We start from the raw sequence: 24739 nt of genomic DNA, 5'->3' as shown, positions 1-24739 counted from the left end.
AGTGAGCAGGTATTAGCTGTTTTTAAATTATGATGTTGTCATCCTGAGCTGGCCTGATCTCATCTAAGGTACAGTAAGTAAACATATGTTTAGGATTTATGTTACTAACTCTGTGAAACTACAGCACGAGAACAAAATGTTGTAGCAAACGGTTATCATGAATGATTTTAAAACCATGTAGTGCATAAAAGATTTTGAACTACTGTATTATTCAGACACACACAGACATCAAGAATAAGCATATGAATCTCAACAATGGTGATAATCAACAAAACGCTTCACGCTGCTATGCAGGCTGGGTATCACCAGAGTACAAAACTCCCATCATGCACTGAAAACGTTTACGTTTTAAAAACCACACACAGTGACTGTGACAGTTATCCATACAACCCCAGTGAAGTGAAACAATAGATAACTATTAACTATCCCTTCTGACCAACTGTCATACACATATAGACTCACAGAAAATAAAAATAAAATCTTTGTGTTGTGTGAGGAATGTCATGTTCATTTGGGATGGCACGAAGGTGAGTAAATAATGAGAATTTTCATTTTTGGACTATCCCTTTAAAGACTGATACTTCACTCCATTACAGTGTACCCAATTACTTTGTTACTTTGTACTCTAACAGGATCTGTTCAAAGGATAGTTTCATTTAAAATATATATGTATTTTATACATTTTTTGTATATGTACTTGTTCAGTTTGTTTAGTAATATATATGTATTATGAGAATACTGTGCAGTACTTGTATACTATGCAGTTAGTATTTTGTGGATTCTGGTCTTTACTGTCACCACATAATTGTTTACAAGACTTTTATTTTCATGCTGGATATGCTGTTAAGACAATAAAGAATGCTAAGTTATTTGCATTCATGTTTTCATTTACAGTACAAACTTCCAACTGGTTTTGTAAAAGTCACAGTCGAGTTGAAACTTGTTAAAATTTTTTATTTCTTTTCAATGTTAGATGATAATGTTCAACTAAATAAAATTATCAGCATGATAAAAACAATTGGCAATTTCATGCAAAATGACTTGCAGTGAATTCCAGAAGCATGTGGTGGTTGGTGAGTGAATGGCATATTGTTTTGTATATTGTTTCAAAGGAGCTTCACAGTGACAATAGGAAAATTATTATCGAGATAAAGTTTGTTTTTGATTTAATCACTTCCATTGTAAAAATTGATAATTATTACTTTATTTGTAAATGCGTCAATTTAAATGTATAAATCAAGGCTGCATTCAATATAGCTTGACAAAAGCTGTCAGGTTTAAAATGCTGTTTTATTTGTCTTTTGTCAGTATCATCAGAAAGAAGAGACAGAGATCAGAGTCTCCAGTGCCCAGTGTTGTGTCTGTGAAGAGTGACGGATCTATGAGGCAACCCCCTGAATTCAGTGATGGACCCATGACCTCTGACCCTCCGTTAGTATAAACATTAACCTTCTAATTTAAAGTAGTGTACATCTCTACGGTGGCCCAGAGAGCTCAACGTGCTGCAAATGAAGAAAACACATGCAAATAGAAAAAAAAAACACCAGCAAATAAAGAAAGCATCTTCATCAGTTTGACAACACATGCGCTGCAAAAGTTCACAACACATGCAAATAGAGAAACGCGCTGTAAATAGGCCTGCTCATAATGCACATACGATCAGAATGTTAAAATAAACAAAAAAACTCGCCTTTGGTGCACACCACTAAGAGTAAACATTGAACAATCCCAGCCAGCGGTCCCAGACAGGTTCGTCACTTGTTTGTGTTCCCTTATAACATTTTCTTTGAGGTCTGTGCCAGTCCCAGCACCAGGACAAATGATTTGTGGGGTATTATTTTGTATTAAAAAATATAATTAATTAATTATTCATAATAAATAATATATATTTTTTAATAATTTACTTGATTTTATGTCTGAAATCCCAGTCAATTATTCACTGCAGAAAGTGAAACTAAAAACTCATGAGAGCTCTACTTCAACATGTTCTAATAACACTATTTAACCTTAAAGGTCCCGTTCTTCGTGTTTTTTTGAAGCTTTGATTGTGTTTATAGTGTGCAATATAACATGTGTTTCGCGTGTAAAAAAACACAGTATTTTTCACATAATTTACTTATCTGTATACCGCTGTTTCCACTGTCATAAAAACGGGCTGATGACTTCCTTGTTCTATGAAGTCCCTCCTTCAGAAATACGTAACGAGTTCTGATTGTGCCAGCGGTTCCTGTGTTGTGATTCGACAGCTCTGAGCGCACCGTGCCCGGAAAAGTCACGCCTCTTACCATAACGTGGAGATGCACGCGCTCAGTGTTATTGTAAACATGTCTTTAATTTTACCCTATCAATTTGAGCCGGAATCAGACCCGGAGAACATAGATGAAGAGGATCGAGTAGAACCTGTGCAAACACGTCTTTTGCAGGATGTTTCACAATGGTAAGCTGTTTATTTACAGTAGGTAACGTTACATAGGCCTAAACATAGAACAATGATTCGCGTGGCTGCAGCTAAACCAGCATGTGGTTAAACAGTAAACAACAGATATAATCAACAAATAATTTAAACTGATCATAACAAACACAAACAATCGATGGTGTCCGGTTGAATTACTACACTTTTTAAAAGTTTTGGTCGGATAAGTTTCAATTGCCATCTAGTTAACAAAGCTAAACAGCGTTGCCCTTTGTGTGATAAGTTACAGAAACTGTTAAACGCACCAACGTAAATAATAAAATACACTTACCGGTTGTGGTCCACAAACAACGCCTTCTCCAGACAAAGAGGGAACTGCTCCATCTTTCAAAAATAATCTTTGTGCGAATCCAGCATTAAACTGACTGAGATTGAGGAAGCTGTCCTCAGTAAAATGTGCTGCACATAGTTTAACATGTGGATTATAATTTTCGGGAACCGAGTTAAACATAAATTGTAACCACTGATTTCTAAGTACAGCGTCCCTGGGAAGGCCAAACAAAGGTGATTGGACTGCGGGATGAAAATAACAGCGTTTCGACGACATGGCGACAAACACACTTTACAAACGCAACTCTTGCTCTTCTCCGTGGGAGCGCAACAAGACCACGCCCCCTTTTTTGTGTATTCCTGTGGGCGGACGTTAGTCAAAACACAGTTTTAGTGACGTCATTAAAGAAGGAAGTAGAGGGATGTAGTCCAAACAGGCCGTTCGTTGTAGGCTATTTCTGTTAAATAAAATATCTCGCTTGGCATTGAACTTTGAGCTTTAAAATTTTACAGATTTTATTTATACTCTAACAACAACATTACACACTAACTAAAGTTGGAAACATGGGATCACGAAGAATGGGACCTTTAATTTATTTCTTAATATTTCTCTTGTGGCCCATATGTATTGAAAAAAATGAGAAGAGATATAGGTGTTACACAAGTTGTGTGTGATGCGCTATAAAGTATTAGTATTAGAATTAAAATTAGAATATTAATTTAATTCTAAAAGTAGCCTTATCATCATCATCATCATCATCATCATTCAGATCATCGCAGAAGGGGCTTGAGATCGCTAGGCCTGGTATGTGCTATTTGCAGCGCGTTTCTCTATTTGCATGTGTTGTAAACTTTTGCAGCGCACGGTTTGCCAAACTGATGAAGATGTTTTCTTTCTTTGCAGTGCGTTGAGCTCTCTCTGCCACCGTACATCTCAGATAAATAGCCTAAAGCTTTCAGTGAAATAACACCAAATCAGTGGTGGTTAACATTGGTCTTGGGCTATGTTTGTGTTTTTCTCTGCAACAGTTCATATGATTTTGGTGCATTCAAGCTATAGACTTGCTTGAAGCAGGAGATTGACAAATGGTAGACAAGTTTAAAAATGATATTTTGTTTGTCTTTTGTTACACTGTAAAAAAAGTTAATTCACTCAACATAACTTTTTAAGTTATCTTATAAGCTGTATTTACTTAGAATATTAAGTATTTTCAACTTCACAAATTTAGTTATTTGAACTTACAGTTCAATAGTTTTCAATACAATGTTCATGTAACCTAATTTGACTTCTTTTTATTAATTCCACCAAATAAATATTTTTTTTATTTAAATTGTTCTTTTATGTCAATTGTAAATAATTATTTTATTTCAAATTTTTCAGCCATGTTTCAGTGGAGAACTCATTTCCCTTTTAAATTAATTTATACTGCAAATAATAATTTATCTGATTTCAGCCACTGAATCATCAACTGCAAATCAAATCAATTATATTTCTTAAGATCTCAGCAGAGGATGATTAAACAACTCCAAAACAGCTTTACCAGATTCAGTTATTACATATCAGTTTGCCTTTATTTCTTTCATAAGTTGTTTCTGAGAGTTAATGTTGATTTTTTTAATTGAATTTTTTTGTTTGTTTGAAGTCACCATTATAGTGAAAAGCATTTGCTTTAGTTGAGCACTTGACCCTTGGCTTTTCTTATTTTTATTTTTTTTTTTACACCAAATGCAACAATGTTTTATTAAGAACACTTGTGTTTTGATAAAGTAGGTCAGCTGAAGTAGTCTGCTTTTGTGACATGAAAATGTGTGTTATGCATTGAGATTATGGTTTAAATTACAGTTTCAGGTACATTAGTAAGGTTGATGCTGAATAATTAAAATAATTTAGCTGAGAGAAAGAGTGCTAGAGCATTAACAGAAACTAAGACTATCTGAAAACATATTTTGTGCAACAATTTCAAACTGGGCATTTAGACACACTTTGACATCAACACTTATCATACAAACTTCAACAATGGTGACAAAACAAACTGCTAAAATTCATGCCACAATGCATGCTGGGAGCCATAGATGAGTTTTGATTGGTGCAGAATTCACTGAAGCATGAAGCTTTTTGTTGATTGTTACCATTGTTGAGATTCATACGCGGATTCAGTCAGTCATTCAGTTGGTTTTTGGAGTTGTTTAATCATCCTCTGCTAAGATCTTGAAAGATTTAATTTAATTGTTTGCAGTTGATGTTTCAGTGGCTGACATCAGATCAATTATTATTTGCAGCAGAAATTAATGCCAATGAAAAGGTTCTCAACCAAAAGATGGCTGAAATATTTTAAGTAAAATTATTTACAATTGACATAAGAACAATTTAAGTAAAATAATTATTTGGTTTAGCTAAGAAAATAAGTCAAATTAGGTTAAATGAACATGAACAGAATTATAGAAAATTTAGTAAGTTCACTTTACTTTCGTATCGTAAGTTGAAGTATTTAATATTCTATGTAAACACGAAACTCAAAGGGTTAAGTTAAATGAACATGAACTTTGGCATTGTAAACTTAGTTCACCTTACTTTCATACAACTTAAGTCAATTTAAAAAGATAACTCAAAAAGTTAAGTCAATGAAACCACATCAAACTTCCCAGTGTTAAATTAACACTGCCCAGTGTTTATATGAGTCCAACTCAGAGTGTTATAAGTAACACTAGCCGTGTTTCCACTGTCGGGCCTAAAGCGTGCTAGTGCGTGCCAGGGCCAGTCGCGTTTCCACTGTCACTTCCGGGGCTTGATCGTGCCTCGTCAGGGCTTCCTCGGGGCCAACGGCCCTGGTTTTTTGGCCCGCCGAATACCATGGTCCAAAGCGAGCCAGCTCGGGCTTGAGGGAGTGGTTACGAACAAAGGCAGAGTTTATTTGTGTGTGGAGACGGAAGCGCCGATGATTACATGTATGTTACCAGCTAACATCAGCATTAAACACTTTTAAAATCATTATAGCTCAAAACTCAGACAGCAGCAAGTGATTGAAATAACTTCTGTTTGTGATCCGATGTGGATTCTGATCACCAGGGCAATGCGCGCTACTACCATAGTAAGCATGGTAAATACGGCTTGAAGAAATCAGACAAATATACGTAGGCTTTACAATCATGTATTTATTTTATCTGTCAGCATGTCTCATCTCTCAACGGACTGATATCCATATTTAGCTCTGCACATTTCATAAAATAAAGCAACTCCTTGTTTTCGGGATTGTTTCTCTGTTACTGGAGAGAGTGCTAACGCTCCTCATGTCGTATTTTTGGTGGAAAATTTGTTGAAATTATTATTCTTTGTAAATGTGATGTAATACTGTCCTATGCCTACAAATAAACAGAAACAGACGCGACTGAATAAGTAGGCTATGTGTGTCCTCTTTCTTTTGTGAAATAACAGTAAATACCACTTTATTTCTGTGACTAATGTTTAATCTTGACACAAATTAATTCATTATTATTAATTTGTTTGGTAAAACATTGATGTTTGGGTTTTTAAATTAAGTAAACAACAAAATGCCAACAAACGCCTGCTTTTATCATGTTCACTTTGCGATCTCGTTAGTTTCCAGTAATTTCTTTATGTTTTAATTTCTTTATGTTGATTATTTTTCTGATAAACTTCCATTTGTTTGTGAAATGACGTGTTTGTGTGACGTTGTTCAAGAGAGACGTGTTACGGGCGGGTTTTAGTGAAGCGCTGCGGAGCTTCTGGCCCGACGGTGGAAATACAGCGTGATTTTGGGCTCGGTGCTACAAGTCCGGGGCTATTAGCCTAGCCTGGCCCGCTGAAAGCCCTGGCTCGCACTGGCCCGACAGTGGAAAAGCGGCTACTGAAGCCGTGCTGAGGTTAATTAGGTAATTAAGTGATTAATTGAGTGATGATTGAGCATTATTGAAGACACCTGATGATAATGAGCACAATCACTGAAGGAAAGAGAAACACAAGAACTACAACTGACTTCAGCCACAGCCTTATATGAAGTCAACTGAAGATAAAAGACATTAAATCTCTCAAGATCTGATTAAACAACTCCACAAACAGCATTACCATATGGGGTCAGATTCCTGCCTAAAGTATTGTGGTCATGGATCAAAAAATAATTAGCATGAATCAAAAATTTTAAAATATGTAAAAATATATTGCACAAACTGAAACAATGCAAAATTATCAGAATGGCAAAGAATGTGGTCATAGATCAAAATATAATAAGCGTGAATAGAAAAATTAAAAGCACATTTAAAAAAATAACCCATGAACCCATGACCTCTGACCCTCTGTTAGTAAAAATGTGTACGTTTTAAAGTATGGTGCATCTCAGATGAATATCCTAAAGTTTTCAAAATAACACTAAACAAGGGGTGGCGAACATTGGTCCTGGGCTACGTTTCACTCCACTTTTTGAGAAGCACTCGACAACTTCTCTAAGCAAATACCCTCAGGGGAATCCCTGCCGCCATTTTGAAGTGTGTTCCATTTCATAAAGTAGACGAGGGAAGTTTATATGGACAGACCCTCATACCCTTGATTTTGACAGAGGAAGCGAGTGTACTCTGATGTACACTTCAAGCAGCTACACTATATTGCTAAAAGTTTTGGGACGCCTGCCTATACATAAACATGAATTTTAATGACATCTAATGACTTCTTAATCTGTAGGGTTTAATATGAAGTTGGCCCACCCTTTGCAGCTATAACAGCTTCAATTCTTCTGGAAAGGCTTTCCACAAGGTTTAGGATTGTGTTTGTGGGAATTTGTGACCATTCTTCTAGAACCGCATTTGTGAGATCAGGCAGTAATGTTGGCGAGGCCTGGCTCTCAGTCTCCACTCTAATTCATCCCAAAAGTGTTGTATCGGGTTAAGGTCAGGACTCTGTGCAGGCCAGTCAAGTTCCTCCACTCCAAACTCGCTTATCCATGTCTTTATGGACCTTGCTTTGTGCACTGGTGCGCAGTCATGTTGGAACAGGAAAGGGACAAAGTTGGGAGCATGAAATTGTCCAAAATGTCTTGGTATGCTGAAGCATTAAGAGTTCCTTTCATTGGAACTAAGAGGCCAAGCCCAACCCCTGAAAAACAACCCCACACCATAATTCCCACTCCACCAAACTTTACACTTGGAACAATGCAGTCAGACAAATACTGTTCTCTTGGCAACTGCCAAACTCAGACTTATCCATCGGATTGCCAGACAGATAAGCAGCTGCGCGGCCATGGAAACCCATTCCATGAAGCTCTCTATGCCCTGTTCTTGAGCTAATCTAAAGGCCACACGAAGTTTGGAGGTCTGTAACTATTGACTCTGTAGAAAGTTGCCAACTTCTGTGCTCTGTGCACCTCAGCATGTGCTGACCCCGTTCTGTGATTTTACGTGGCCTACCACTTTGTGGCTGAGTTTCTGTTGTTCCCAATTGCTTCCACTTTGTTATGATACCACTAACAGTTGACTGTGGAATATTTAGTTGTGAGGAAATTTCATGAATAGACTTATTGCACTGGTGGTAACCTATCATGGTACCATGCTTGAATTCACTGAGCTTCTGAGAGTGACCCATTCTTTCACAAATGTTTGTAGAAGCAGTCTGTATGCCTAGGTGCTTGATTTTATATACCTGTGTCCATGGAAGTGATTGGAACACCTGAATTCAATGATTTGGAGGGGTGTCCCAATAGTTTTGGCAATATAGTGTACATATGGGGATATTGAACTTGATTGAACTTAACTCCCTGAGGTCTGAAAACGCGCCGGCGCGTTTTGCAGTTTTTTTTCACATTGCAGCAAAACAGACCTAAAATACTCTGTCATTTTTTGTCATAGAGACATAAGTAATATATCAATTGAAACTATAGAATATCTTCTTTTATTTGTATACACCCAAAGTAAAAACAAAATGTTGTGCTTTTTGTAAAATAAAGAAAACTAAAATGATGCATGATCTGTCCTCTCCCTCTGAACAAAGTCTAATCTGATAGTTCTCAGAAAATAAACTATAACTTAGTGAATACTAATCACAAAAAAATTACACTTATGTCTAAAGACATGTTGAAATGTCAGGTTTTAAATCGTGTAAGTCATATCGAAAGCAAAAATTCTGTGTTTATGTAATCTGTATGAAAAGACACACATGTCAGAAGTCCGTGATTCAGCTCATTATCTGCTAATGCGGCCACGCCCACGGAGCGAGCGCTATTCAGAGGCAAATTATGAGTCAATACAGGCATTCATCGTCTCAATCATGTATTTATTGTCTTGAAAAGTGTTTATCTGTATGTAAAAGCCATGGTTAATGACCTTTGGAAGACATGCCGTTAGTTCCTGATATGTCCTCTTCTTCTGTAGAATAATTTGTGGACTAAATGTGCACAGAGAGCGCCCTCCGGCTACAAGTATGAATTGAAAACACCATTCCTGAAATGTCCTCTTCTTCTTTAGAATAATTTGTGGACTAAAGGTGTACAGATCGCCCTCCGGCTGCAAGTATCACCTGAAAACACCAGTGCTCATAGTTATGACAATGAATATAGAATAAATATAACTCCTCTGTATAGAAAATTGACATAAACATATGAGAATCCATCAATATTTCTCCAAATGTGCATGCTTTTAATCTAAAAGCCTATATTCAGACTCTTTGCATCACAGAAATACATTATATTTTAAAGAATATAATAGAATACCATTATTTTAAATTGAGCTGAGACATGATTACAGAAGTTTTTTTCACAGCCTACCTGACTGAAAGGCCTCATTAATATGCAAGTCATTTCAGGTCATTATTATGCAATTCTTTTGTCTTCTCAGGTGTAAATGAGCCATTATTCATGATGATTCACGCCTCCATGCATACTGTGTTTCTTGACAAAAAGTGTCTTGCAAAAACTAAATCAATATATTGTTTTATATGAACAAGTAGGCATTATAATTTTTACATAATTTTGAAGCAAAAACTCTAGCCTACAACCTCCAATACCCAGAAGTCTTGTAAACACAGATTTAATATATATTTTTGGCCTTATTTCAGTGACTTAATTTTTTTGTTTTTTCAATAACCACGCATAAACGTTATTCCTTCAAAAACACAAACATGTGCATATATGTTCCTCACATATTACGGTAGCCTAGTTTGTGCTGAATACAGTGTAATGACACTTTTGTCCTTAATATGTTTATGAACAACTGAAAAAAGCACAAATGTCAGGGCATGTCAAAACTTCTCCAGGCCCCAAATCAGCCTCAGACTCCAGAGGGTTAATTGTGAAATCACAGCAGATCACGCTTAACTGAAGGTTATGCTATATTAATCACATAATAGTGTATAATATATTAATTATGTTGAGATTTGATACTTGTAGCTACCTAATGTTCACTGTAAAAAATTTTTGTTTTGTTTTTATATATTTTCTCCAACAACTTATATGCATATAGAATGGTGCACAAAAAAATATGGGTAAAAAATGGGTTTAAATAATAAATCATCTCCATAGTGTATTCCAAGTGATAAAGGGCTTAGTGTGTTTCATTTAAACCATATGCACCACCAGTAGTAGGCACTTGCATTGTAAGCAATGGTGCTCACCCGAATCCAAGAGACAGAGGGAAGTTAGCGAGTGAAGGGCATAAAAATTTGGAGTGGAATGTAGCCCTGGAGAGCCACAGTCCTGCAGATGTTTGCTTCAACCTGAATCAAACACACCTGATCAAGCTAATCAAGGTCTGAAGTGTTAAGCTTCAGGCAGGTGAGTTTTTATTTGGGTTGGAGCTGAACTCTGTACCAAAAATTATATCTGGCAGCCATTATTTTTTGAATGGTTTCCAAGGGTCATTGTAATGTCTGTAATTGTCTTTTTGGTTGCTCTTTTCTTTTTAATTTCAGCAGGGGGGGAATACATAAGCTGATCAGATCTGTGCCCCCCTCTTCATCCCACTATCAGACTGACAAAAGGCAAGACAAAACTGAGGCAGTCCTGCAGACACACACACTGGAGACTGGAGATCTACAGAGAGTCAAAGACCAGCACAAAACCAGCATGAAGAAAAAGTATGAGAGATTATTTGAGGGAAACAAGCTCCAAGAGAATCAAACCCTCCTGAATAGGATCTACACACAGCTCTACATCATAGAGGGAGAGAGTGAAGGAGTGAATGTAGAACATGAGGTTTTACATATGGAGAAAACAGCTAGAACACAACACTCTCAAGACACTCCAATCTACTGCAATGACATATTTAAAGCCTTACCTGAACCAGGATATGAGGAGAAAGACCAAATCAAGATGGTTCTTACTAAAGGCATCGCTGGAATCGGAAAAACTGTCTCTGTGCAGAAGTTCATTCTGGACTGGGCCGAGGGAAAAGCCAATCAGGATATAGATTTCATGTTTGTGCTTCCATTCCGAGAGCTGAACTTGATCCGGGATCATCAGTATAGTCTTCAGAGACTTCTGTTGGACTTTCATCCTGAACTTCAGGATCTGGACTCAAAGATTTATGAGGAGTGTAAAGTTTTGTTCATCTTTGATGGCCTGGATGAAAGCAGAATCACACTGATGTTTTCAGACACCCAGAAAGTTTCTAATGTGACTGAGACTTCATCAGTGGGAATATTGATGTCAAAGCTCATGCAAGGAGAGCTGCTTCCCCCTGCTCTCATCTGGATTACCTCCAGACCAACAGCAGCCAGTCAGATCCCCTCCAAATACATCAACCGTCTGACAGAAATTCAGGGATTCAATGAGCCTCAGAAGGAGGAATATTTCAGGAAGAGAATCAGAGACGAGCCTCGAGCCAGCAGAATCATTTCACACATCAGAAGAGCAAGAAGCCTCCACATCATGTGCCACATACCTGTCTTCTGCTGGATCTCATCCACTGTGCTCCAAAAGCTCCTGAAAGAAGATCTGAGGGCAGAAATCCCTCAAACTCTGACTGAAATGTACATCCACTTCCTGCTGATTCAGATCAACATGAGGAATCAGAAGTATGAAGATAGAGATCCAGAAAAACTCCTGCAGTCCAACAGAGAAGTGATTGTGAAACTTGCTGAAGTGGCTTTCAAACAGCTGATGAAGGGCAATGTGATGTTCTATGAGGAGGACCTGAGAGAGAGCGGCATAGATGTCACTGACGCCTCAGTGTATTCTGGGATTTGCACTGAGATCTTTAAAGAGGAATCTATGATTCATCAGAGGAAAGTCTACAGCTTCATTCATCTGAGCATCCAGGAGTTTCTTGCTGCTTTCTATGTGTTTTACTATTACAATAGACAGAAATCTGTCACATCCCATTTTTTTGATATAATTTATAGTTTACTGGAAGGTGCAATAGATAAAGCCCTTGAGAGTGAGAAAGGACAGCTGGATCTGTTCTTGCGATTCCTGCTGGGTGTCTCACTGGAGTCCAATCAGAGACTCTTACAGGATCTACTGACACACACAGAGAATAGCTCAGAGAGCATCAGGAGAACCACACAGTACATTAAAAAGAAGATCAAAGATGAACATGGACTCTCCACTGAAAGATCCATCAATCTGTTCCTCTGTCTCCTGGAAGTGAAAGATCAGACTTTGTCTGGAGAAATTCAGGAGTTTGTGAAATCAGGCAAACACTTGGAGAAGAAACTCTCTCCTGCTCACTGCTCAACAATCGCCTACATGCTTCAGATGTCAGAGGAGGTGCTGGATGAGCTGGACCTCAAGAAATACAACACATCAGATGAGGGTAGAAGAAGACTGATACCAGCTGTGATCAATTGCACTAAAGCTCTGTGAGTGATTAATCATGTCTTAATTTCATTTAAATGTCTTTTTCAAGAATGAAGCAGATATCATTGAAATACAGTTTAAGAATGAGGTTAAGAATTCATTGATTAATTTTCATGTGTTTTTCTTCCTTCAGTCTTGCTGACTGTAATGTGACTGTTCAGCATTGTGAAATAGTGTCATCAGGTCTACAATCTTCAAACTCTGTCTTGAGAGAGCTGGACCTGAGTAACAATGACCTGCAGGATTCAGGAGTGAAGCTGCTCTCTGATGGACTGAAGAGTCCAAACTGTCAGCTACAGATACTAAGGTAAGGGGGGAAAAAGGTTTACAACAGTTGTAAAACTTCTAAAAAAATAAAATAGTATTTAATTGTGTTTGCTGTGATGGTCTTGGTTTTGGTTTGGTTCCAGCCCAAAATGTGTATGGTGCATAATTATGACTCTTTCAGTCATAAGTCAAAAATGGCACAAAGTAGGGTAATAAACTATATAATATAAAGTCAAGTCACCGTTATTTATATAGCACTTTTTACAATGCAGATTGTGTCGAAGCAGCTTTACAGTGATAACTGGTATATAATTTTTGGCTGCACAGCAGCTCTTAAAGAAAATGGTGTCATTGTCAAGTAAATGCAATGTTGATTCGTTCCGTTGTAAGAATCAATAGTTATTAATTTAGTTAATTTAACTATATCAGCATTGGAGTAAACAGTGATGTCATTATCCAGCTCAGTTCAGTTCAGTTGTGATTGATATGACATCTCTTCGTTTACTACTACAAACTGATAACGTTCAGTTAAGTAAGATTTGAACCATGCCAATGCAATTCCACTAATGCCAACATAATTTTCAAGTCTATTCAAAAGAATATTGTGGTTGATAGTGTCAAAAGCAGTACTGAGATCTAGTAACACTAATAGAGAGTTACAACCACGATCCGATGATAAGAGCAAATCATTTGTAACTCTAATGAGAGCAGTCTCAGTACTATGGTACGGTCTAGATCCTGACTGTAAATCCTGTCAGATACCATTTCTTTCCAAGAAGGAATGTAGTTGTGATGATACTGCCTTTTCTAGTATTTTTGAGAGAAAAGGTAGATTCAAGATCGGCCTGTAATTGACTATTTTTCTAGGATAAATTTGTGTTTTTTAAATAAGAGGTTTAATAATAGCCAGCTAAAATGTTTCGGTACGTATCCTAATGATAAAGATGAATTAATGATATTAAGAAGAGGATCTAAGATCTCTGTTCTATGGCATCACCTTTTTGGAATGTTTTAAATTTTAGAAGTGTATAAATCATGAAATATGCACTGGAAAGATGTAGGATTATTCACAAACAAGACCATCCAATGAACAAAACACCACAATCCACAGTTCAGAGAAATCCCCCCACCAAGCCATTAGTGAGTCATACAAATTAATCTGTGGTACCTAAATTGCTAAAGGAGACAGTCTCTTCCATGTCTGCCTAATCTCAATCAAGGGTGTGTATTGACTGAGCTAATCAATAAAGAAGACCCTCTTTTGTTCCACAAACTTTAAGACTAAAGGTCCAAGAAACACCTTTGTGACCAAATGCATAAATCTATGGTCGTATCAGAAAATGGAGACCTGTGGAGACCCTCCAAGGCCCACATCTACAGAGATTTAAACAGTGATATCCTACAGGACACCCCCTCTACCCAGCTGCACATTCCAGAGAAATATTTTCTCTTAAACCAGCAGAAACTTGAATTAAGCAAATCTGAATTAATCACGAGTAGGGTTTTGCTTTGGTTTGTGTGTGCGTCTCCATTCTTTCACATTTACCTGCTCTTCGACCACCAAGAACTCATTCCAAGTCTCATCAACAATTCCGTCTGAGCCTTCGTTAAACCTCACTGAAGAAAAACCTCTCAAAGTCCTTGCTTCCTGCAGCTCATTGAGACACAATGCATAACCTGGCAACCAGCACGCGTAGCTCCACCCAGCAAAGCTAACTATCCATTCACCGCCAGAGCGTTGTCCCTCAGAACTCAACAATGCCAGCCAATCAGCGCTGCCAAGATTCCCTCCAGCTACTCTGTCACGAAAGGAACACACACTCTCACAGGAGCATCCAAACGCAAACATAACAAACTCCTCATTCTTGCTGAACTAGTGCAAATCTTATCAAGCAAACAAACTAAGGTTGGATTGTTAGTATGTTGATTCTCTCAGGTTTTGATCTAAGAAATAATGTCTAACTCTAGACATTTGGGACTCCATTTACCCTCTGTTAATATCACCAATATCACCATTCCCCTGTCATTGTATAAATAATTGTGTGTGTTTTGTATGATTAGTTTGTGTATTAGAGTAGTTAACAAAGTCTTGCTTGATTGTACATTCAAGTATCTTGTGCTGTGTTTACAAGTTACTGCCTTAAACTGTTGATTTTATAGAACCTCCCATACAAACTTTGCAGAGGTCATCCAGTACTAAAATGAATAAAGTAATGAAATTAAATAATACTTCCAAATAATAAATGAGCATAAAGAGAAATTGAATCTGTATGCATGCATGTCTACATATGAGTATTCTGGAAAAGGCGTTACAAACATCCCAACACTAATCTTTGTCCATCTGTAGGTTGTCAGGCTGTATGGTTACAGAGGAAGGCTGTGGTTATCTGTCTTCAGCTTTGAGTTCAAATCCCTTGCACCTGAGAGAGCTTGATGTTAGCTACAATCATCCAGGAGATTCAGGAGTCAAGCTGCTCTCTGACAAACTGAAGGATAAAAACTGCTCGCTGCAGATACTCAAGTATGTCAAACATAAGCAATCTAGTGTTTTTTCAACTTTCTTTAATCTCTGTTTGTATGAATGGCATAGCACCTTGCCATTGGTTTGTTAGGCCCGTAATTGCTGCTTAAAATTATATTTTTATTTATTATCCACGTTATTCTGTCACATAGTAATTAAGAAACTAAATGGAATATTTGCAATCATTTGCACACAGCAGGACTTTGAATGAAGCTGTGATAGGTAAAAAACTGAAAAAAATGAAGAAACTGTGACCAGAGAAAGCATTTAAAGGGGACCTATTATGCCCTTTAAAGAAGTTCCAGGTGTCCCCAGAATGTGTCTATGAAAGTCCAGCTTAAAGTACCTCGCAGATTAATTATTATGCCATGTTTTAAAGACCCATTTCTGTGTGCAAGCAAAAACATGCAGTTTTCATGCATGTGCCTATAAATGCAAATGAGCTGCTTCTCCCCACACCCTTCCCACGATCACAGCTCCTGCCTGCATCAGATACTGTGCCAAATACTAACAGGACATCTGCTTGGTTTTGATTATCTTCTATATCGTGATCCCGCTCATGGACAGTGCAATTCTTCATCATATACGTTTATTATTTCCATGCGTTTTAAAGCTATATCAGTTCAAACTTCTAATTTATAATTTTCTGAGTGCACACATCTGAAGTACACAAACAGAAAGCTGTCTGTTAGATGACACGTTGCAAGAGTATTAAACTAACTTCTCTTTCATGTCTTGTGTTTAAACTGTTACACAAGTCTATGTGAAAAATACACAAAGTTCAGATACACAGTCGGTTATGTCTGTGAATGTAAAGAGACAGAAATCTCATGTGTATGTTAGATCTGTCAAGAGTCAAGAGGCATTTATTTATCAGTTTCATAGTTAACACTGGGTAAAAACTGCATTGAAATGCTTGTGACAAGGCTATAAATAATAATAGATACAATAATAGTAATAGATAGTAATAGATACAATAAGAGTAGACAGTATTAAGAGTATTAAATAGTCCTGAGGTACTGAGATAAGAATACTGGGGTAGATCTGTGTCCAGTGTAAAGTGTCACAGAGCTACATGAAAGAATATTAAAAGTGTCATTTCAATACAATAAATAGTAAATCTTAAGAGCATTAAGTATTCCTGAGTAAGAAGTCTCAGTGTCCAAAGTGGAAGAAGTAAAGTATATACGATTAGCAGTGATTGCAGGTCTAGATGAAGGACGGCTGTTAAGCAGTCTGATGGGTTTTAAGATAAAAGCTGTTCTTCAGTCTTGTTGTGCGTGATCAGATGGATCATAGGCGTCTACCAGACGGCAGTGTAGCAAACAGGTGGTGAGCAGGATGAGTACGATCCTTGATGATGCTGTGTGCCTTTCTCAAGCAGCTTGTCTGATAGACTCCTGGCCTTACAGGACATTTATGTCCAGTGATGAGCTCTGCCATTCTCACCACTCTCTGAAGAGCTTTGTGGTCGGAAGAGGAGTAGTTGCCGTACCATACAGTCACATGAGGACTATGTAGGCCGTGGAAGAGGCCACGATAGGCCATAGTGAGGAGAAGACAGAATGGAAGGATGAGTTGGCCTCAGGACGCTGTAGCAGAATAGAACGTAGACAGAGACATTAACTGAAGAAATATAAACACATACAGGTATTTTAACAAGAATAAAACATGTTTATAATGCAGCATGTAAATGACATAGCCTTTATCAACACACCGAATAACACTAATATTGTTTCTGCCTCTAACGATACAAATCCAAGTACTGCAAAAGGAAGTTACTTCGACACTGGATGCACCATAATTTAGCCTACAAAAATGTGTCGTTAAATAGCTTTCTGCTGCTGGACAGCAGGTCCAAACACTCAAAGCTTAAAAAGATGTCAAGGTCATGTTACTTAATTTGTATGCTTTAAGTAATAACTTGCAGCGCTTGCCGAGATGAATCGAGCAGCAATTAATAGGAGCAGATTGATGCACTGATGCCAGGGCTATTCTTCGCAAGCCTGCTGCAATACATAGCATATTTAAGTAGTATGTAGTGAATTCACTGAGCTACTTCTCTATTCCCCTCTGTTAATCATGCAGCCTCCAATTACGATGTAATGATCTGGGTGTATATGTTGCTTTAAAATTTAAACCATGTTTGGGGTTTCCCTGAGCCTTGCAACGATAAAGCCGAATATGGTACACCATTCTTTGTTTTGTGATTTTCTAAAATGAACGGTACCTGTGTCATGTGGATCATTAACGACGTGCTACATGTTACAATGTGAATAAGCAATTCGACTCAAACAAATGTGTGTGACTGCACTATACAGCTCTGCTTATTATAACCTATGTGATAAGAGAGAGCAAAAGAGTATGATTCTACACCCAAATGACAAACCAAACAACACAACCAAAGTCCATAAAACAATGAAAATACTTATCACTGAGATGAAATTGCTGATGTAGTGATGACGCGAGAATGGTGAAAATTACAGCCGTGTTCTTGATGATGGGCCCTTTGATGATATTGCTGAAACGAAGTTCAAAAACAATAGAAATCCGCAAAGAGAGGACATGCATGCTTCTGAAATTTGGAACAGGAATTTTCTCTCTCATTGCTGCGACAGCTCAATGAACATTCAAATTGATAGGCTGACATGTACTTAAATGACACTGTAGCTTTTAATGTATCCTGTCCAGTGGTGTAGTCTAGTTGTTTGTAGTGAGTATACTGTGATTTTTCCCTCCCAACCTCATACTCACCCGTCCCAGAGCGACACCCCATAAGCACCGCCAAACTCACTAATGCATATAGTATGCATCTGATCTAGGCTACATGTTATTGAGAGCATTCTGAAAGACTTAAATCTGGGCAAAACAAGACTTTAACAGCCAATGGCATTTACAGCTGAAGAGACTGGATGATTTTCTACTGTTTAGTGTCAATCGCCATCTAACTCAGCCAGTTAAGATAACCTTAGAAATTATATGAATATGGTCCCTGGATCTTAAGTTTCAGCTGGCAAGTTTCAATGCACATTTAAGAGTGCAAGTTGCAACTATTATTACAAAATGCTGGGTTAAAAACAACCCAAGTTGGGTTGAAAATGGACAAACCCAGCAATTGGGTAGTTTTAACCCAACTATTGTGTAAAAATTGCTGTATTGCTTGCTTAAAATGAACCCCAAATAGTTTGGAAATTAACATTTATTAATATTAAATATAATAAAACAATAAACATTTAAATTGTTTATTAATAAATGATCACCTTTTGATTATTATTGTTGCCTCTAGTAATTATGTATCAGATTTTTAATTTCCAATCTATTTTGGGTTCATTTTATGCCAGTCATATAGTAATTTTTAAACAATAGTTGAGTTAAATAAAACTAGCCAGCAGGTTGGGCAAACATTTAAACCCAACTGCTGGGTTAAAACAACCCAAACCATGTTCAACCCAACTTGGGTTGTTTTTAACCCAGCATTTTAGAGTGTAACAATAATGGAAAGATGAGGCTTATCAGTATGTCACAATATAGCTGACTAACGAGTTTATGGTCATTGAATATGTTTTTCTGAGGTAAACGTGACGTTACGTGACATTGTTTACAAGCTGTTATTCCGCGGTTAAAACACTGATTACGCAAATACACGAGACATAACACGGATTTAGTTGAGTTGACTTTTAACATACCTTCGGAAGTTCATTCATGTTTATTTCGCGCTGTAACTGGTATTAAACGGAGGAGAGGATCAGTTCACGGGCGGGTCACGCAGCCGCTTCTCTTGAACTGATGAGGCGCTACAGCGGTCACAACACATTAAAGAGCGCCAAAACGGTATGTTTTTTTTTTTTTCATTTCGTAGTAAAATGGCCAGAATTTGAAATGAGACTATGTTTCATATCAAAAGCAACAAACCACAAATCTTATTGTGATTAACTGGATGGTTACGTATCCTCTCGCTTTTTTAAGTGGGTATACGGAAATCCTTGACATTTCCTAGTGGGTATACGGCGTATACCTGCGTATCACGTAGACTACACCACTGATCCTGTCTAAAATTAACATTTTCACACTGAGGTAGTAAATCGAACTACCGTTAACATTTTCTGTGTGATAATTTAGATAATCACAATAATTGGCCTGTACATGCATCATGAGGGAAGCATTGCTTACACAGTGGTTTGCTGGAGCTTAAGTTTTAGATTAAAACATATCAGTAATTTAAAGGCAGGCTGAATTTTTAACAAGCTACCTTACTTTTATAAAGTAAATCCAATAAAACTTTATAAGTTCAAACAACATAAAATCTGTCAAGATAAAAAAAAAATAAAAATTCTACGTAAATACAACTTAACTGTTTCATTCGGAACACAAATTAAGATATTTTTGATGAAATCCAAGAGGTATCTGACTCCTCCATCAACAGCAATCTTTCGAGGTCCAGAAAGGTCTTAAAGATGTTAAAATTAGTTATTAATGACAGAATTTTCATTTTTGGGTGAACTAACCCATTGAGTTAAAAAAGAACAATCTTGAAAATAATTAACTGTACATCACACTGCAGGACAGGAAATGATTGAGTGTAAAGTGATATTTATTTTTTAGTTAATTCTTTTCAAGATTGTTCTTGTCTAAAATTCAGTAGGTATGCCCAATATTTCGCTCAGTACTGCATGTTGAGATTTTGATAAGTTAATAATTGATATTAAAAAATACACATTGTTCCTCATCATTTTATAAACATTTCAGTATTTTCATTTTAAATCTTTTTTATGAAGGAATGTCGAAAACATGATGCAAAGTTCCCATGTACACACACACACACACACACACACACATATATATATATAGGTTGGTTAAATAGTTGATGTGTCACTGTAATTTGGTATGTTTGTGTTACTGTAGTATGGACCATGGAGGAGAGACCAGGATTTCACCAGGACTACAAAAATGTATGTTGTAAAACAAACACATCCTCACATGTCAACTGTGTATTGATGTTGTCATTCTACAATTTTTTTATTATTATTTCTAACTTAATAAAATCTGTTTTGAAATCAGTTCATATATATATGAACATGAGGGTGAGAAATCAATGACAGAATTTTGGGTGAACTAACCCTTTAACTTTTTGAGTTAACTTTTTGCACTGAAACAGTTAAGTTGTATTTACGTAGAATATTTTTTTTTTTTATCTTGACAGATTTTTGAGTTGTTTGAACTTATAAAGTTTTATTGGATTTACTTTATAAAAGTAAGGTAGCTTGTTAAAAATTCAGCCTGCCTTTAAATTACTGATATGTTTTAATCTAAAACTTAAGCTCCAGCAAACCACTGTGTAAGCAATGCTTCCCTCATGATGCATGTACAGGCCAATTATTGTGATATATATATGTATATATGTATATGTATATGTATATATGTATATGTATATATACATTCTAATAGTGTCTCAAAACACTAATCAGGCCAAAATCATTATATCATTTCTTTCAATACAAACCTTTCACACAAACATTAAATAATGCAACACAAATTGTATGTGTACATGAAATGTAAATGAAATTTAAAGCTAAATTAATAACTTGCTTAGGAAATCATTGTGCATGTTTGAGCAATCTGTTGTTTTTCTTTTTTCAAAATACTACTGTTTAACATTGAAAACATCAATGGCATGAAATAAAGGGACAAACATTCTTTTCAAATTATACATATTATGAATTACTTATTGTTTTGCTTTTTTTTTTTTTTTTGCACACTTATTATTGTCAGATGAGTCTGGTTCCTCTCAGGATTTTACCCTCCACTACCTAACAATTTTTCTTTGCAACAGTTGCTCATTTTGCTCACGATTCAGGAGCATGGCAAATTTATTCTTTTTTTTTGTGTGTGATTTGGTCTGTTAAAACTAAACCACGCATTGTGTACGACACATGACCAGCTTCTCAAACCTGCTTACTGACAGGGTAGATATTCCAGTAGTTATTCCAGGATTATGAGTATAACTGTATCCCTATCTCTGCCATGTTATCCTGACACATAAGGCCAACATATCCAGTGACAAGATATATGTGTTGTAAAAGTTCTTTCTTTAAATCTATCTTCTTGTGTTCAGATGCCTGTGATCTCACACTGGATCCAAACACAGCACATGCTAAACTCATTCTGTCTGAGGGGAACAAGAAGGTGACACGGGTGGAAGAGCCACAGTCTTATCTTGATCATCCAGAGAGATTTGATGGCTTTGAGCAGGTTCTGTGTCGAGAGAGTCTGACTGGACGCTGTTACTGGGAGGTTGAATGGAGTGGAAAAGCTGATATTTCAGTAGCTTATAAGGGAATCAGGAGGAAAGGGCTGAGTGAAGACTGTTGGTTTGGATATAGTGAAATGTCCTGGAATCTGTACTGCTCTAGCAGAAGTTATTCTGCTTGTTACAATCTAAAGCAAACAGATATACCTGCTCCTTCAATGTCTAATAGAGTAGGAGTGTATGTGGATGTGTCGGCCGGCACGCTGTCCTTCTACAGTGTCTCTGACACACACACACTCACACACTTACACACATTCAACACCACATTCACTGAACCCCTCTATGCTGGATTTAAGGTTTATCCAGACTCCCCTGTGTTTTTGCAGCAGAGAAGACAGACTACAAAGACATACCTGTCGTTATAAACACACAGCTATGTATGCTCAAAACATGATCCTAGTTTTGAAGGGAGACTCTTGTTTAATATGATGTCATCCATTTTTGTTTTTGTTCATTTTGAACTAATTTTCTTGCTCTCTGCTGTACTCCCTGAAACATATTTATAAGATTTTATGACGTTAATTAGAATTTAGAATGCTTGAATAACAAAAATGAAATATCATATATTTAAAATTTTCATTTGTAAATGATGAACTGCTAAAGTATATGATTTATTATGTTTATATAAATATTTTCTATTTTTATTTTAGTTTAGATCCAGTAAGGTATTGTTCTGTAATCACATGAAACAGCATATTTGACCGTGCTAATGCCCATCAGAAGTTTTTTGCTGTTCGTGTTATATTTGAGTTCTAGTTTTCTTTGTTTATTCCCTATTTCCTGTGTTACTAGTATAACTAGTATTTGTTTCCACAGTCACTGATTAGTTTGTCCATTGTTTTATTCACTGATTGTTTTGTCTTAATATGCCTTAATGTTAATTCAATTGTCAATTGGCAACTTTATTGTCAATTCTACTCTATGTACTGGACATACAGAGGATAGAAATTCCTTTTTCGTCATACTTAAGGTGTAAAACACCAACATAACACAAAACAAGACTGAAAATAAATAAAATAAATACAAATACAATATTTCATGTACTGCTTTTTTTTATTTATGCAACATTGCAAGACTCCGTTCATCTCTTTCTCAGCATAGCATTGAAGTCATTATTCATACTTTGGTTACATCACGGACTGATTATTTTGCCCTTCCTGAAAAACAACTCCATCGATTACAGATCATTCAGAATTCAACAGCTAGGATTGTTACCCATTCACGTACACAGCAAAATCCCCAGGGTTAAATGAATGTCAGCTGATGTGGGCTTTCAAGCAGCCATGCCTGGAGAGAGCAGGGAGTGCAGCGATACATTTCCCCCAAAACAAACCACCCCCAACCATAATAAATGATAAAGGTAAATGAGCAGCCTTAAGCGAGCATGATTACAGACGACCTTGAATTGCACATAGCATCCTAAATGATCCAGCTGGAAGTGGTATGATATTTGCAACAAGCATGTTGCTAAGCGCATAGCAACAATCGTGTTGCCAATTGAGTATCATGCACCTTTGTAACAAGCATGCTGTCAAAACACGAATCAGCAATAGTAACAAGCATGTTACTGAGCCCGATGAGCCTTTATTGCAACAAGCATGTTGCAAAACTAATTTGGATGGGCTTTTCTTCTCTAATGGAGAAGCTTACACGCCTAGTGGCACCAAATCTGATACAACAAGCATGTTGAAAATCACAGACTAGTTTAAACTAGTGGCAATCTGGTCAGGGAAGCATACACCTGTTGCCTAATACATAAAATAGTATGCAATATGCTTGGATAACATAAAGCATAAAGTCTAAAACAGCAGCTTAAGATAGCATGTACCCGAATAAACTTACTGCATCATGTGTTTATAGTAGCGGCAATGACACTATAGCATTGGAAACAAGCATTTTTTTAAATGAAAATGTGTGTAAAAAATTGTGTTTTATGGTCTGCCACAATTGTGACCGGTGGAATGTTACTGAAATTCTTATATAACTAGCCCAGTTGTTTAACACATTTTAATCTCTTTCATGTCATTTATGGTTACTATATATATATATATATATATATATATATATATATATATATATATATATATATATATATATAAAAACAACTTATACAACACTTATAGAAATACTGAGATAAAAGACTATATATATACAGTATATATATACAGTATATATATATATATATATATATATATATATATATATATATATATAGCCATCTGTTGTTTTGTTTTGTTGTGTTGGTTAGCACGTTTTATTGTAGTGAACCATTTCAGTCATCTATACGGGATCCTTAGGAATACAATAAAATGATTTACTTTTTGCCTTCCCCCTTCTGTTCTGGCATCCTGCCGCACAGCAGCTGTCCACCATGTTTACATAGTAAGGTTTGTAAGGTCTAAACATGTCTGGTTTTAAATGATTGTTCAACCACTATCGATATCAATGCTACAGCCGCTCTAGTGCTCTCCATTATGGAAGCTTATGTGTAGCAATATTCAATTTGAAATGTAATATGCAAAATGGAATTGCAATATGTAAAATAACAAAGCATTTCTGTATTTAAATTTCCATTTTCCATACCATATATGCAATGTTTGGAGCAAAATGATAATTCAAATTCAATAATATAATTTACATTTGCCATTTCCTACACTACTTTTAACATATATTTTAAACATATATTTTAATGCTTTTTCAGTTGCAAAATTAAAATGAAAATGTATTACAGAAATGATTATACATGTTTAACACTTTCAAGCAAAAATTGTAGCAAAATTATCATTTAAATGTTATTTTTCTTAATTGCATTTGCACTCACAGTGCGATTGCATTTTCATTAAATGTCCCGCATTTAATTAAAATGCAATTAAGAATAATAACATTTAAATGATAATTTTGCTACAATATTTGCTTGAACATGTAATCATTTCTGTAAAACATTTTCATTTTAATTTTGCAACTTATAAAGCATTAAAATATATGTTTAAATTATATGTTAAAATTAGTGTAGGAAATGGCAAATGTAAATTATATTATTGAATTTGAATTATAATTTTGCTCCAAACATTGCATATATGGTATGGAAAATGTACATTTGAATA

At 36.2% G+C, this 24739-nt stretch overlaps 1 protein-coding gene across 4 annotated transcripts in view; it reads left to right on the top strand.

Moving 5' to 3' along the window:
• Positions 1–22664, top strand: part of LOC125271083 (NACHT, LRR and PYD domains-containing protein 12-like) — a 28428-nt gene extending 5764 nt beyond the window's left edge. For 2 of the 4 annotated variants that reach the window (XM_048195022.1, XM_048195025.1), the window contains 6 exons: positions 1309–1431; positions 10653–12542; positions 12674–12847; positions 15155–15328; positions 20231–20277; positions 21441–22664. In XM_048195022.1, the coding sequence (XP_048050979.1) occupies positions 1309–1431; positions 10653–12542; positions 12674–12847; positions 15155–15328; positions 20231–20277; positions 21441–22000 (2968 nt within the window). In that variant the 3' untranslated portion in view covers positions 22001–22664. The remainder of the gene's footprint in view (positions 1–1308; positions 1432–10652; positions 12543–12673; positions 12848–15154; positions 15329–20230; positions 20278–21440) is intronic. The other 2 variants (XM_048195024.1, XM_048195026.1) reach the window with 2 other exon arrangements.
• The last annotated feature ends 2075 nt before the right edge of the window (positions 22665–24739 follow it).

The sequence above is a fragment of the Megalobrama amblycephala genome, linkage group LG7 (genome assembly GCF_018812025.1).
Source record: "Megalobrama amblycephala isolate DHTTF-2021 linkage group LG7, ASM1881202v1, whole genome shotgun sequence".
Classification (NCBI taxonomy): domain Eukaryota; kingdom Metazoa; phylum Chordata; class Actinopteri; order Cypriniformes; family Xenocyprididae; genus Megalobrama; species Megalobrama amblycephala.
The sequence above is the reverse complement of the archived record's forward strand: the minus strand, read 5'-3'. Positions and strand labels throughout refer to the sequence as shown.